This window comes from Mus musculus, chromosome 13 (genome assembly GCF_000001635.26).
Source record: "Mus musculus strain C57BL/6J chromosome 13, GRCm38.p6 C57BL/6J".
In the NCBI taxonomy this organism is placed as follows: domain Eukaryota; kingdom Metazoa; phylum Chordata; class Mammalia; order Rodentia; family Muridae; genus Mus; species Mus musculus.
In genome coordinates this window covers 43075296-43092122 of record NC_000079.6, presented here as the reverse complement: position 1 = coordinate 43092122, position 16827 = coordinate 43075296, and the positions used below count along the sequence as shown (strand labels likewise).

The window sequence follows — 16827 nt, the reverse complement described above, 5'->3', positions numbered from 1 at the left end:
GTTCCAGTGCCCACTTGCCTCTTTGCCCACTGCCAAGCCTTCTGCCACAATGGGTCATTGACTGTAACCCTCTGGAACTGTAAGTCCCAATTATAAGTTGCCTAGGTCATAGTGTCTCTTCACAACAATATTAAAGTTACTAAGACAGATGGTCTATGATTTAAAAAAAAAAAAAAAAAGGTCTGTGCTTTTTCTCCTTGAAGATAGGAACATGAGATTCGGAATAGAACAGGATTCCACAGGAAGGGACCTCTAGCTGTGTTGACAGATATAAAGCACCTGTCACCTCCAGCACTGAAAAATAGGGACCCCCATATAGGTGGCTAACAACCACCTGGTAGGGACATTGCAAACACAGCTGCAGACTGACACCGGTGGGTCATCTTCCTGAAGTGTTAATCTACCATGTGCCAGAATGCCTCAGTTTGTATAAGCAGGAAAATCGTGTCTTCAAGGAATCTATGTGAATCCATCAAAATGTCTGAACTGATTTTTCTAATCAATATCGAAGCTGGGGGTGGTGCAACTCGGGTCTTAGCTTCTGAGAAGCAGAGGCCCTGAGGACTGTCCTGAGCATTATAGACTGCCTAGTATTAAATCTGGTGTCTATCCACTAGCGCTTTTGGATCCTCAAGAGGACGAAAAAGGAAGTGTGCTCCCAAAGAGAATATGCGCTTGAATTACCATGCTCACTTTAGTAGGAATTCTGCCCTGTTCCAATGCTTGATTGTTTATTCTTTGATTTTCTTGGTAACCAAGGGTGGTGGCACATGTCTATAAACCCAGCACTCAGGAGGGTGAGGCCTGCACAGGAGATTATCTCAACACACACATATAAACATATATACATACATGTATACACACACACACACACACACACACACACACACACACACACACATAATGCCCCCCCATCACACACACACACACACACACACACACACGCACACATAATGACCCCCATCACACAAACACACACACACACCCCTGCACTCTCTCTTCCAGAAACACCCCACTAATGGATATATCACAATGACTAGCATTTGATAACCAGCTGCTGTTTCTGTGTATTGCTGGTCAGCAATCTCCAGCATCATGTATAATAAGCACCAGTCTCTCCCTCTGACTTTGCAGCAGCCTACAAGGTCAGAAAGCATCTCTGCCCATTTAACTGAGGAGGAGTCGAAGACCAGGAGGTCCAGCTAGTGACTGACCCACAGTCTTCCTGGCTCCATATCCTGGCTTCTAGTACTATTCCTACTGGTCACTCAGTCAAGCACAACCTAGGATATTGACAGATACTAAAAGACGATATCAGGTACGACCACCATGACTGATTTCACCATCAGAGATGGAGAGTGCCGGGAAGAGGTAGGCTATGGGTCAGCCTGTGTATTGTAGAAGTTAGTACTCATCAGATACAAATCCCAGATAGTTTCAGAAGTATGAGTCTTTGGTTCCTAGGACAGAGAACAGGGGCGAAAATGAATTCATTTACACCGTTACAACTTCTGGAGAAAGGAACTCCAAACACACCCCCTACTCAGGAAGGCTGAGTACCCTAGCCTATTTAGGGAACAGCACAGCTTCCTCCTGACTAAAGTCCAAGAGAAAGACAAATGTTCTATTGGTGTGCTTCTTATCTTAGCAGACTAATCCTGGGCCGCTGGACAACATGCGCCCGCTTTCTTAAAACGAAGCTGATGAACTATTTTCTTGAGCTTCGGTGGTTATTTCTGACATTTTTCAGCCTCGGGCTCTGTAATTTGTAGCATAATTTCTCACACTTTTTTTTGATCTCCGAGAGGAAAAGGGCCGATTGCTTTCTCTCTCCTCTGGAAATCTCTTCGGAATGCATGGGGATGAAATTACAGCTCATTCCTGCTGGAACCTAATTTCATTTTCCATGTCATATTTGTGGGTAATAAATTTTCTCTATCCTTTGGGGGAGATAAATGTCTTCTTGGTCCATTTTAACCACAGATTTGTGCCGGAAAGCAATATCCCTTTATTACATGTTTATTGTTAGGAATGATGTTACAGTTATCCTCAAAAACTTTTAGGGAGATTAAGGATTTAAAATAGTGATTCTTTCTTCTTCTTCTTCTCCTTCTCCTTCTCCTTCTCCTTCTCCTTCTCCTCCTCCTCCTCCTCCTCCTCCTCCTCCTCCTCCTCCTCCTCTTCCTCCTTCTTCCTCCTCCTCCTCCTCCTCCTCCTCCTTCTTCTTCTTCCCCTCCCCCTCCCCATTCCCCTCCTCCTACCCCCTCCCTCTCCCCCTCCCCCTCCTCCTCCTTCTCCACCTTCTTCTTCTTGGTGTATGTGTGTACATGTCTTTGTGCAGGTACATGGGTGTGCATGCGGGTATGCAGAGGCTACACAGCCTTAGCTGCTGTTCCTCGGAAGTCGTCTAGTCTGCTTTCTGTTTTGAGACAGAGGTTCTCAGTGGCCTGCAGCTCACCCAGTAGGCTGGAATGATTTCCTAAGGAGCTCCAGGGACTTACCTGACTCACATTCTCTGCACTGGAATTATAAGCATAGACTATGCCTTACTGTTTATCACCTGAATTCAGGTCCCCATGCCTGCTAAGCAAGGACTGAATTGCCCAAGCTATCTTCCCAGCCTATAACAGTATGACTTTTAATTTCACAACTTGCCCTTAGTTCTGTATGTGGGGCATGGAGATGTTCATTAGCTAGTAATTCCCCACTCGTGGATGGTAGGCCGGCCACAGGGTTTTCTCCACGCAGATTATTGCCATTGGATGGAGACAAAGCAACATCTGGATGCTCTTTTGAAAGGGGACCTTCTGACGAATGACGGCAACTGCTTGCTGATATTTCCACACTAATTTCTTTTTTTTCCCTATTGATTTGTTTATTATTATTCACTCACATGTACACTTATTTAAAGGTTTTTATTATTCCAAACTCAGCATCTGGACCAGATTCAGACATCCAAGAGTTAAACTGGCGATAGCTGCATCTATGTTACTCACATCTCTGAGCTGTGCAGGACACATCCCTAGATGATAACTGGTACTGAAGCACATCCCCGAACTGAAAACTGTCACCGGGCTCTTTCTTGGGTTCCCCTGCTTACAGAGCATGTTAGGTCTCTCCAGCTTAATGAAATGTCACCTTTTCATACTGTATAATCAAATAATTGCTTAAAGTAAAGCAGAGAGTGTGAAAGGTGGCAGTGTTCATAACTTGGGGCGTAATTCATTGTGATGCTTAGACTTTACACTAATTTCTTTATGAATTTTTAAAAATAGGCTCTGTGTCTTAGCTCTTTCCAGTACATAATATGAACTGCCAGTCTCTTAATTTTCAGAGACTACAGAGTGATTTTTTTTTTTGAAAACATGTGATCGTTTGAATGGTAGGAGAATGAATACCAGTCTGTTACTTTCCTGCTTTGTCATTTTGCAAGTGTATTTGCTAAGGTTCATGTCCATGTTCATATGTGTGTGCGCATGGGTGCATTATGTACATGTGTGTGGAGGGCAGAGGTTGGCATTAGGTATCTTCGTTTCTCTTCACTTTATTTTTTTAGAGACAAGATCTCTTACTGAGCCCAGAGCTCACCCATTCTGTTAGGACTGGCCTGTGATTCCAAGGGGCTTCCTGTCTCCCACCTGGCCCCAGTGTTTAAGTTACAGACATGCACTGTTAGCTTTAACACAGGTACTGGGGATCCGAACTCAGATCCTCACACTTGACCTGCAAGCACTTCAGCAACCGATCCACCTCATCAGTCCCTGTCATTTTGTTTTTCAGACAGGGTGTCACTCTCTAGCATAGGATGGCCTCGAACTTGGAATTCTCTTGCATGAGCCTTCCTGGTACCAGGATTACAGGGTTGCTGTATCCTACTTGATTGACAGCTGAGGCATTGAGATGGGAGGACATAATAAAGAGTGTTCTGCTCATGGGCCTCTCATAGAACCATTTTATACTTGGGCTTTCCAAATGCCTCTGTATCTGTGATTAAATTGTGAACATCAGGCCTCCCATTTTGGGCAAACTCTCGTGTGCATTGATTTTCACAAAGTTTTCTCAGGCTGTTCTAGCTTCTAGGGAGACTCCAAGGGCAAATCAAAATCATTGTCCTTGTGAGTTTAATTGTTATTGAGAAAACAGATGATGAGCCAATAGGTAATTAACATGTAAAGCAGGGTTGGGACACTAGGGGAAAATAGAGCAGGATAGTGAGAAGAGAATGATGGTGATGACGTTTTTGTCCCCCAAGGCTAGAGCATGCAGTTGGTAATCTCTCTTCCATCTTCAGCCTGCTTTCTCTGCACACCTCCCCACCCACAACCATGTGCTCTACTTGTCCAAATTATCCAAAGACAGTTGTATCGCCCAAGTCTAGAAGCCAAACCCACCTGTATGTTTCCTAATAAACTCTCATTCTGGTGCTCTTCCCAGCAAAATGCGTTGCAAAAGAATAGGTGGGTTGTAGGAACATCTGCCCTTCTTGCTTTTCATTATAGAAGCACACTGTTGTGAATTTGTTGTGTAAATTGAATCGCATACCCAGCCTGCTTGTAGGAGGGAAAATTCAGACTGGCTGTTAAGGGGAATAATGGACTTTGTTGGCTTTTGGAGAGAAGGTAGACACATGGTTAGTGGGAAAACTCAAGGACTGGGGTGATAAGACCTGGGTTCATATCCTAACTGCGATTGTAGTAATCGTACCCTTGTTACCACTGCAGGGGTTGAAAATATTTATTTATTTGTGTGTACGTGAGGACATGTCTCTGTGCCTGTGGGGAGATCAGAGGACAGCTTTCAGGAGTTGGTTCTCCATCCACTGTGTGGGTCCCAGGGATTGAACTCAGGTCATCAGGCTTGGCAGCAAGCGCCTTTACCTCCTGAGTCAGCTCACTGGCCTAGTCTGCATGTTTGAGGGAAGATGGATCCAGAATGCAAACTGATGGCCTGTTTTCATGGGACACATGGAGGACCTATGTTAGCTGTGATGGGGTGTCGAAAGATGTTTCTTAGCAGTCTTACATATGAGTGTGAAACTGTTCTGTGTGCTTCTGTCTGTTGTGGTATCTGGAGCTTCTCAGAAGATAGGAGTCCACTGTTACCTCTGGGAGGCTAAGGCCTGTGGTGTCTGACTAAATAGTGAATGAGATTTAGAAAACTGATTGTGAGATTCAGACCCTACAGTCCTACTGCCCCAGTCAATGATGCCTGTTTTCCTCCACTTCTATGACCTTGGACAAACACCTTGGGTTTTCTACTCTGACAATGAGAAAAAAAAATCACACTGTTATCTATCCCTTACTGGTATTCTACAGCACAGCCACGTTCATTTAAATGTGTTAAAGTTTATCACTGTCTTAGTTAGGGTTTTACTGCTGTGAACAGACACCATGACCAAGGCAACTCTTACAAGGACAACATTTAATTGGGGCTGGCTTCCAGGTTCAGCGCTTCAGTCCATTATCATCAAAGCAGGAGCATGGCATCATCCAGGCAGGCATGGTGCAGGAGGAGCTGAGAGCTCTACATCTTCATCTGAAGGCTGCTAGTAGAATACTGGCTTCTAGGCAGCTAGGGTGAGGGTCTTAAGCCCACGCCTGCACCCATTCCAACAAGGTCACACACACCTCCAAATAGTGCCAATCCCTGGGCCAAGCATATTCAAACCATGGCAATCATTATCTTCAATAATCCAGTGAGAGTTCACAAAAGCCTCACCTAGGAGGCTAGGATGGGGTTCTTTATGCTTATCTATGGTTTTAACAGTTACTCAGCCAATGGGAAGAGGGCCAGTGACCACAAACCGTGATCCAGAAGTTACAAGGAGCTAAATGTCAAGGAGTTCTGATGTGACTGGTTTAAGACAGATCTAATGAGTTCACGGGTCTGTCCTCAGGGAGATTAGTAGGAACTAGAGTGACCCTTTGGATGACTAGTGATATTCAGTAAACCATGAATCAGGGCAATATAATGAGAAAGGCTCAAGAGCTAGGATGGGACCCATAGATCAGTGGATACCTGCTCCAGAACTAAAGGAGGAGTGCAAATAGCTCACTATATAGCACCAGTATTAGCATACATTTAGCTTCCAGAATGCCAGTCTGAGACACTGCAAATCAGGACTCTACACAATAGGATCTGGGTGAGTCCTTGTCATACACGGGCCACTAAAAGTTCCTGAGCATCATACTCTAGTGCTTTTGAAGAGCTTCACAGGGTACCTCCCAGAGCAAGCCATTGTAGATACTCCAGGTCAGTGGTTCCCATCCCAGAGCCATCTTGTTATTCAGAGATAGTTTTAGTTTCACAACTGGAAGAGATAGTGCTGTGTTCATGGGTGTTGATTTATTTCACATTTCTGCCAGCTGGCTGGCTTGTCCACTAAGTGGAGAGGTGAGGTCTTACTCATGATGAGACCATATCACACCCCTTTCCATAGCAGTTAAAGCTGAAAGACACTGTGTGTAGGTAGCACTTCAGGGTAAGTCTATATCCTTGGTAAATCTGGCTTCTAAGAAGCAAGGGCAAATACGGAGCCAGAAATGCATGGGATCTTGAGGTTTTCTTGTATGGACAGGGAATAGCTTCCCCCAGAAACACATTGCATGCAATGACACATGCCCTTCACTGTGCTACAAACAAAATACAACTTCAAATCGATGCCAATTTGCCAGTGAGTCACACTGAGAGTTTCATTTTGCTAGGGCAATGAGTCGTGTCTGCTCTTTACCTAGGGGCATTCTGATTTGATGGCGAAACATTACAAATGTGAGTTAATGCAGCCAATACGCCATGCTGGCAAGGCTGAGAGGAACTGTGGGACCACCAAGTTCAGGACCAAGTGTCATTCTTTAGAATTCCCCGTGACCTTGAGATAACGTGAAGGAAGGTAACTAATATCATGAAATGGATCTGCCCTAGGGTTATAAGTTGAACTGGGTTCTTTGAAAGCTTCAAAAATATCCATGAGATCATAGAATTTTAGAGACTAAAGGGATTTTTCCCCCCCTCAGGAGGGTATGCTACAGATTTCAATTTCAATTTAAACACCATGAACCCTTTTTGGTTATTCTCAATAAATTTCATTCCTAGCTAAAACGTAAAACCAAAATCAGATTGCATAAACAAATGATAAATTTCATGTCTATAATTATTAATATTTCAAGCAAAATATCATGTCTTTTGAGACAAGTTTCCATGTAGCTCAGGCTGTCCTGGAACTTGCTATGAAGCTGAGGACAACCTTGAATTAACATTTTTTTTTTTTTTTTGGTTCTACTTCTGAGGGCTGTGATTACAAACTGTTCCCAGTTTCATGGAGTGCTGGGGACTGAACCCAGGTCTTTGTCCACACTAGGTAACCACTCTACCCAGATCCTGTTTGATTCCTGTGTGTCTGTCACAATGATTGGCATTCAGTTCTCAGTAGGTGCTGCCAGGAATTGCAGACAATTATAGGATCTTAGCTGAGGAAGAACTATTCTATTTCTAATAACTTCTACATCAGAGTTAATAACCTACCTCAATAGACACAGAGTAGAGTTACAGACTGATGCAGGCCATTAGAATATTACACCACTTATGTGGTTTTTTCTCTGTCTAGGATTGTTGCTGACAGGAGGATAATTTGTCCTCCCCTACTCTTTGAGGTTTTACTGTATGGTCCAGGCTGGATTCAAACTTGTAATCTTCTGGCTGTGCCTCCTGAGTCTGGGGCTTATAGGGATGCGCCATCTTTTTTGTCCCAGCTTTCTTATGGGTCTCTAAGTATCCTCACCAATGGTGATTACAATCTTCTACCATCTCTCCTTTACTCCCATTTTCTATGATCAACCTTCTACAATCTTGGAATATAACTGCCAACTTAGTCCCATTTCATAAGAAAAGTTTCATTCACCCATTTGGAGAGAGTGTTCTGCTCCTCCCTCTGAAACAACTAGGATGTTCTCTTACTCCCTGTTGTCTTAGTTAGGGTTTCTATTGCTGTGAAGAGACACTATGACCAAGGCATCTCTTAGGACCAAAGGACATTTCAATGGGGCTGATTTACAGGTTCAGTCTATTGTCATCATGGCGGGAAGCATGATAGCGTCCAGGCAGGCATGGTGCAGGAGGAGCTGAGAGTTCTACCTCTTGATCTGAAGGCTGCTAGGAGAAGACTGCTGTCTTCCAGGCAGATAGAGGGAGGGTCTCAAAGCCGACCCCACAGTGACACACTTCCTCTATCAAGGCCATACCTTCTCCAACGGAGCCACTCCTCCCAATAGTGCCATTTCCTGGGTCAAGCATATTCAAATCACCACACTGGTTATCTGGCTACACTTTTCTTTTAGCTGTCAGAGAATACAACCCTGAGGTGCCCTCCCACTTAAGGAACTGATTGTCCTGTTAGAAGGGCTCCTTCCACCCTGTTTTCTTTACAGATGAGCTCCTTCAGTCTGACCTCCCAGGCTCTCAAGGCTCTGCTAAGAGGAAGCCTCCCTCTGTTGTCTTCTCTGATTTCTCCCCAGCCCCAGACACAAAACCTGTTCTACAGCAGTTTCTCAGCAAAGAACTGTTGATGGATCTTCCCATAACTCGGACTATGATTAGAAGGTGTTCCCCCAAATCCATGCATTAGAAACTTAAGACCCAGTGCAGCTGTGTTGAGATGTGGTTAAGTCATGAAAACCCTGCTGTCATGAGTGTCAAGGTGACAGGGTCTTTATCATGAGAGTATATTCATATTAAAAGCAGATATGACCCCACTTATCATGCTTGACCCCTCTCACTCTCTCATTTTCCACCTTGAGAAGACACAGAAGGGAGGACCTCACACCATGACCTTGGGACTTACAGCTTCTAGAGCTAGGGAGAATATGCCTGTGTTGTTTGGGCCATCCAGTTTGTGGTACTCTAAGAGCATCCCCTGGCAAACATGCATATGAACTACTGAGTGAACCACACTGTCTCTTTGGGCACTGTGCTGGGGATGGGGGGGGGGGGAGCAGGTGCTGGGGTAGGAGAGGACTGCGGCAGCACAGTGAAGACAATAGGCAGAGGAGAGTGTGGCGTCAGGAGCCGGGGGACAGAGCTGCTGATGCAGACATCTCTACACTGCAGAATGGAGAGGATTTGCCGACCGTCAGGTGCGGGCCTTCCCGTGGATGACCCCAGGTTCCTACGTGAGCAACTTCAGGTAAGAACCTGCCTTTAATTAAGGAAGAAAAGACTTCTTTAAAAGCATAGGTCCCTTGAGGAGCCTTCTAGAATCCCTTCATATCCCACTTCATTTTGCCCACAGGAAATGAGAGCGCTGAGCTCACGGAATGGATTGACCCCAGAAAGAGTGAGCGGCTGGGATCAAAAAGTCCAAGTGCTAGGATGGATGCCAATTAGATTTCAGATCTTACTGCAGAGATTTGAAATAAGAAACCCAACATAATATTTAAAGTGTTAAAGCATCACTCTTGAAGAAGATACGAATCACCCATGGAGAGAAATAAAGAAACACACACACACATACACACACACACACACACACACACACACACACACACAGCCTCCAATAAGATCAGATCAAAATTTTCCATGTGCCTTCTAGAGGCACTAAAGAAAAAATTTTATGTGCTATATATTTTTACTTAATGCTCACGTCATTTATTGGACATTTGTGGTATGTTGTGTAATAAACTGACTGATTAGGACTGATTAAATCATTTGATCTTCACAAAGAGCCCTAATGAGGCTGCTCTGTTAGTGTTATCCTTGTTTGATGGATGAGAAATGAAAGCCCATTGAGGCTACACAACACACTTCGGGTCACGCTGCTAATACGCGGTGTGTCTGAGATTCAAATCCTGATTCTGGGATGCACTCATTTGACCATGAGATAGAATAAATATGAGCCCTCTTCCTGTTTGTGGGTAAATATTGACCTTGAACATTTCTTGTTCCTGTGCTCTATGTTCCTCCCCCAAGCCCACGCTGTAAAAAAACTACATGGCAGGGTCAGATGGGTAAAAATCTGAAAAGATTTAAGATCATCTTGGAGGAGTATGTTTAAGCCATCAGGATGCCTAGTGAAGAAGCCTTAGGTAGAGAATGCCATAGCTCTCTTGAAAGATTTGAGAGTGTTTCCTAGGAAAGGGAGATCAGTAGGGAGACCAAAGAAGTCCGACCTACATCAGGGAAAGCTTTATAAACCCATTCCCAGAACAAGAAGATTGTCTTGGAACTCATCAAGGTTTCCCAAGCAGAGATTAGAGGACAAACGGGAATCCAGTATAGACAGGGGTTAGTTAGCTACATAGCCTCCCTTTCATAGGCGAGACAAGATGATACAAAAGTATGTGTCAAAATCCAGGACTGTCTAGTTTGCCATTTGATTTCACACTGCTGCATCTTCAGGATCAGATTACATACGATTCTGGGATGATGCACTACAGGCGATTTCCCAGTAGGTCTCAGGGGACAGTGATGATACTAATGTGCGCTGGCTCATGGCTCTTCACAAGCACAAGGCTGTCACACTCAGTGATATGTCTTCTCCTTGCAGTGCCCTTTGGGGTCCCTGGAAACTGTCAGGTGGATAGGAAAATCGTGCCTTTTTTTCCTGTAAGACTTGGACAGTGAAGGCTGATACCGTGTTGAAGGGTGAGGACCACTGCCTCAGATAACAGTTCTCCTGTGACAGGACAAAGTGGCCTATGACCTTGATCTACTGTCAGATCCTTTGCCAGTGCTGAGGGGACAATGTGGATACTTAGAAAAATCTCTCCAACTTGTCTTTATTTGGGAAGAAGATTTTTCCTCTCAGGATGAGTGTTCTTGTCAAAATAATGTATGTGTTGACTCTCTTTGTCCTGATGCTACATGAAGGGAGCCTATTATCTTGGCCTGGGTGACAGTTGAGGTTGCACAAGGTGGGAACAGTGTCCAGAGTGCTACAAAGGATGCAGACTGTCTTACTTCAGCCGCCAACACCATGCTGTGTCTCCTCTCCTCTCTCCCAACACCTCTGTCCTGGTCTGTTCTGTGTTGGATTTATTTTACTAAAGAGCCCAATCCAATGAAGGACTTACAGAGTTAGACCACTTCTCTAAACTCAAGTGAAACATGCCACAGATGCCCACAGGTACAGTGAAATGGCACGTTGGAAGTGAAAATATGTTTAGTAATAGCTTAACATGCTGTCTCTGATATTTTTGTTTACATAATGAAAATTCATCTGAGACATAACAATTTATACTCTGGATAGTGGTCATAAGAGCACAAAATCACATGATTGGTATCTGTCTTAAGAAAGCATCTATGAAACACACAGAGAGAGAGAGGGGGGGGGAGAGAGAGAGGGAGAGAGAGAGGGAGAGAGAGAGGGAGAGAGGGAGAGGGAGAGAGGGAGAGAGGGAGAGAGCGAGGGAGGGAGAGAGAGAGAGAGAGAGAGAGAGAGAGAGAGAGAGAGAGAAAGGTAGAAAGACCTAGGCTAGAAGGGTTGCTCCCCCAATGAGCTATATATGGTAGTGTTGTGGATAGCCCTGGGGCTAATTATATTTGATGCTAATTCCATTCTCCTGTGAGGGGTTGTGAACAAGGAATGAGTCAGCACTCAGGTGATTTCCTGTAAACCTTCTTCCCACCATAATTTGTAAAATAAAGGAGAGCTGATGATTGGGCAGAAAGAGGGAAGGTGGAGCAGAAAGAAAGAAAAGAAGGAAGTTTGAAAGAGAATGCTGAGGAGGAGGAGGAAGAAGAAAAGCAGAGCAGAAGCACAAGGTCTGGAGGAGCCACAAGTTCTAAGGGGTCTCTTAGAGGGAGAAGATGGTAGTGTAGTGGTAGATCTGCCCAATTAGGCACACAGCATATATTCATATTAATTGTGTTGTGTTTTCATTGCTGGGCCATAATTTCTTGGAGAGATTTACCGAAACAGGGTAGTGCTTTTGAAACACTCATGTAGAAATAACAATTCTTTTTAAGATTCACTCTTAATGTGTATGAGTGTTTGCCTGCATGCATGTGCAGCACACACGTGCCTGGTGCCGCAGAGGCCAGAAGAGGGCACCAAATTCGCTGGAACTGGAGTTACAAAGAGTCGTGAGCGGCCATGTTGGTGCTGGGAACTAAACCCAGGTCCTCCGCAAGAGCAGCCAGTGCTTTCAGCCACTAAGCCGTCACACTAGCACCCCCTTCCCCACGAATAACAATTATTATATTTTAAAATGTATTTTAATTTTCAATGTTACAAATGGACACTTTCATAAAATGAAGTGTTTCTTTTTTTAAAAAATGAAGCCAGCCAAGAGGTGGTGGCACACACCTTTAATCCCAGCACTTGGGAGGCAGAGGCAGGTGGATTTCTGAGTTCGAGGCCAGCCTGGTCTACAAAGTGAGTTCCAGGACAGCCAGAGCTACACAGAGAAACCCTGTCTTGAAAAAAAAAAAAGAAGAAGCCCTTTAAGACTCAACAAATGAGCAAGTAAGCAAACAAACAAAAGGATTCTGTCTAATTACTATAAAAGTATTGAAAGGCATGTTCTCAATTTCTGCAGTGCGGGTGCCGGTGGGAAATGAGCAGGTTGGGGGAGGGGCTGTCCTTTGTGTAGGTGGCATTGGGGAACTTAGCTTCTTTACTTAGTTTCCCTAGGTTGTGTGAGCAAGGATACAACACTGATGACCACGTTGATGGTGGTGGTGGTGTGTTTGTGTGGTATGTGTCAAGATGTCAAAGTCTAAGCTAGTATTGCCATCCTTAACAACACTGGCAGTCAGAGCCAGTGGTAAGGGGCCAAGTTAACAAGGGTGAATTAACAGAAAGCAACCCAATAGAACTGCCAGGGGCAACAGCTTCCCTTGGAGGTAGCTATTTCCCAACATACAACACTCTTGGCTGGGAGGCAGCCATGGTAAGCTTGTGCTTGCTTCTCTACTGTAGCAGCTCCTCCAGCCTTCCAGACCATGATTTTCCTGTCTGTCTGTCTCAGCAGACAGCCATCACTGCCCTTGCTGATATACCCCCGTTACTTCGGATGGAAACATTTTCTCAATTTCATTAGGGAGCTTGCTTAAACAGTGTGCTTTGGAGTCATTCTGAGAGATCTCAGAGGTTGCTTAGGCACAAGGTTGGGCAGCTGATGTGCTGGCATACGACTCTCAGAAACAGTGAGGATGAAGGAGCTCCCTAAGTGGAGTCAGACAGCAGACATGGGTCGGGGAGAGTATTCTTTGCAGGCCTCCCAGAAACGCATCCGGAGGCGGTATCTGGCGAAGGACTGGGTTATTCCAGTGACTTCCAGATACCAGTGGCCCACATGTGTATCACTCGATGCTATGCTTTGCTTCCAGTACCCTGATCTGCTTGCCATGCCATTCCCTCCCCGCCCCTTCTCATCACTGCCTGTGGCATTTAAACTGTTTCCAACGATCACTGAGTAGTCACGCCATTAAAAGTAAGCCATGTGATATGGAATATACAATTATCTTCTCCCCACTCCCCCATCTCGGGGCAGGCGAGATCACGATGACTAACCACACATGCACAGCCTTCTCAAACTGGCAATGTTGTTTAGAGGAACAATATGGCCTAGTACGGATATACACGTTACTCCTTTGTGTGTGTGCCTGTGTGTGTCTGTGTGTGTACATGCATGTCTGCAGGAACATGTGCACGTGTGTGAGGAGGGCCAGGTGTGTCATTTCTCTGGCACCTCCCACCTTGCTTTTTGAGACAGGTTGTCACTGACCTGGAACTTGCCAAGTAAGCTAGGCTGGCTGGCTAATGAGCCCCAGAGAACTGTCTGTCTCTGTCTTTTTATTTTATTATTATTATTGTAATTATTTATTTGTTTATGAGACTACAAGTATGTACTGTCATGTCTGGCTTTTTTTATGAGGACTCTGGGGGATTGAACTTGGGTCTTCATGCTTGCAAGATTGTTCCTTATCAACCCCCCCAACTTCTATTTATTTATTTATTTAGTAAATGTGATTTCTCAGGTAGCTTGACAATGGAAAGATACAATTCCGCTATATGTCTCTTAAAACTCAGGTTTGATGTGACTTCACTCTCAAGCCTTCTTCCGTTCCGTAGAGGGAAGGGAATGGGGCTTCCCACTCTAGAATCCCCAGGCTGCCCCTCTCTCAAGCAAGCCCCCGCCCCCCCCGTTACCTTTCCAGCCTCTGCATCGTCATGGCGAGTGTCTTGTTCAGCTCGTCGATCATCCTGCAGCCTGAGGGGTGCATGGGCAAGGTGCCGGTGGAGGATGGGAGATGCTGGCCGTGACTGCCATACTGCAGCTGGTGCTGCATCTGGGATGGTAGGACGGTGTGGTGGTGCTGGGCCACGGCCTGCTGGCTGCTCTTCTGGGCTGCATAGGATGCCAGAGTGAGCTCTGGCCCCCCTACAGGCATACAGATCAGGACTTTCTTTGGAGGTAGCGGAGGCGACAGTTTCACTGGCAGACAAGGCAATTTCACAGGGGCGCCAGGATCTGCAGCAGAAGGAGGGTTGAGAAGCATATGTGAGTCGAAGAACTGAGAACATCATGTGTGTGCACCCATGCAACCCAGAACATATGTGTGTGTACACCTTGGGACGGCAGCCACGGAGATAGGCCTCCTGGATATAGTGCCTCAACCTAAGACCTCAGCATAGTGTGGATGCTATTAAAGAAATGTTTACTAACTTGTTTCTTGACCAGAGTACTCTGGAACCTGGATGGCATGAGAGATGGGTCTCAGGACCCGTTAAGCAAGGCTCCTCAGCAGCCCAGGTAGGATGGCATCAGGAAGGTGCATGCCATGGGAACATGAGCAGATACAGAAGCCTTTCTTGGAACCTGTCACAACTACTACATATTTGCCGTTGTTAAAGGGACACGTTCTTTCAGCTGACAGGGTCCAACTCACCTCCACTGACATGGGAGAGAATCCAGTTCTATGGTCAAGTCCCTTCCCATGAGCGACCATGGTGCCAGCCATAGTTCCTTACCTGTCACTGAGCAGTTTTTTTTGTGCGACTCAGTGGTTATGGAATGTGACTTTGGCACACCAAGTCGGGGTGGGGGTGAGCATGGTTGCTGGGCTGGTGGGTCCACTCATGACCGATTACACTGCGTGGGTCAGGGTTATGGAGGGGTCTTTGGGGCACTCAGTAGTTTATCATATACCACACACACACACACACACACACACAACTGAGGTACTTATATATTTTCCAAATAACTTTGGTGATTGAAAAACAAAAGGTTGTGCAAAGCAAAGCACTAGGTGCAGGTCTGTAATCTGGGCACCTGCAGAAAGCTGCAGCAGGAAGGCTGCACGGTGAATCCATTCTGGGCTACAGAGGAAGAGGCTGTCTCAAGAACCCCAAGAGTTTGGCAGACTCAGGAAGGTAATTACTGTGTATGTTATCTCATAGGTGAAGCCTAGATTTTAATTTTTATATATGTGTGAGTCTGTTTGTGTGTTTGGTGGGTACGTATACGAATGCACATGTGTGTGTGTGTGCATGTGTGTGAGCGTGTGTGTGCAAGTGTATGTTTGTGGGCATGAGTATATATTGGTGAATGTGTATAGGTGTGTGCATGTGTGTGTTATATGAAACAAGAAAGGGGACCATGAGAGGGGGAGAATACTTTGAGGGGGAATAAGGAGATAATAATAATAATGAGGGTAATGTAGTATATGATATATGATATGGAAACGAAAGGGAGGCTATGGGAGGGACAGTAAGGGGGGAGTAGGAGAACTGGGGAGGGGGGGGGAGAGAAGGTGGTCAAAGAAGCAAAGTATAGTTGAAAACGCTGTAAGGGACCCATCATGCTAGTGTTACAAAAATAATTCAACAGCAGCAGCAACAATACAACCCCAGTAACCCCTGCCCTCCCCAAGGCTGCAAATGTTCATTAGCTCTGGGTTCTATACCCAGAACAGCAAAATCAAACACTGAAGAGTATCGCTGGTCTCATCCGCTGGGACTCAAAATTTACTGTATTCTGATATATATATATATATATATTTGTGTGTGTGTGTGTGTGTGTGTGTGTGTGTTTGGTTCTCTACAGAGCCTTTGGCTCTGTGACAGTGTTATTAAAGCTCCCTAGATGTGGTCCACATTAAGAGGGGTCATGATGAGACCGGCTCTCAGAGAGCATTCTGGGAAAGATCTTACAGTTCTCCCACCTAGCACTCCTTGAGCTCATCTGGCCCTGGAGAAGAGTGGGGGCTGGGCGTGTATCAGGTTGCAAGCTTGTCTAGGAGAGCCATGTTCAGGATGGAGTACCACTGAGGAGCACAGTGTCTTCTTGTCACACTCAGTGCCCCCTGTCTGCAGGCACCGCCTTCATGGCCATTGATCTTTGGAGTCTGAGACTTCCCTCCAACTGCCCGTGTCTGTTCCCCGAGCTAGCTGGTGTCAGAGCATAACCAGGACTCGGTTGCTCCTCAGTTTGAATCTCATCCAAGGCCTCTCTTAGGCTACCTGCTGCTTGGCTCAGTTCCTCAGGCCCACACTTTTAGTGGCTTGTTCTGACCCCTGCTATGGGAAAGATACCCAGAGAGCCTCTGGGCAGAGTTACGTCTGTCACACATACCACTCTCCTATACTCCAATATCCTCCCTCCCTTGGTGTCACATGAGTTCTGGTCTCCACCCTCAGCGTGGTTTGCCTAGTGGCATATGTGCTCACTTATGGCCTCCACGCAAGCTGCTGAGGTTTTCCTCAGCCTCCTCTGGGTTCCTTTCCCTCAGCACATTGTCTGCCAAGGGGCAACTGAAGTACGTGCTTAAGCCTCCCCTCCTCAATGTGGCATCCAGTGGTCTATCCTTAGCAAAGCCCCTTAACCGTAC

At 45.6% G+C, this 16827-nt stretch overlaps 1 protein-coding gene across 12 annotated transcripts in view; it reads right to left on the bottom strand.

Annotated features, from left to right (window-relative positions):
- The window catches only part of Phactr1 (phosphatase and actin regulator 1), a 458153-nt gene that overhangs the window by 46404 nt on the left and 394922 nt on the right, over positions 1-16827 (bottom strand). For all 12 annotated transcript variants that reach the window (XM_011244395.3, NM_001302635.1, XM_006516905.4 and 9 more), the window contains one exon: positions 14147-14468. In XM_011244395.3, the coding sequence (XP_011242697.1) occupies positions 14147-14468 (322 nt within the window). The remainder of the gene's footprint in view (positions 1-14146; positions 14469-16827) is intronic.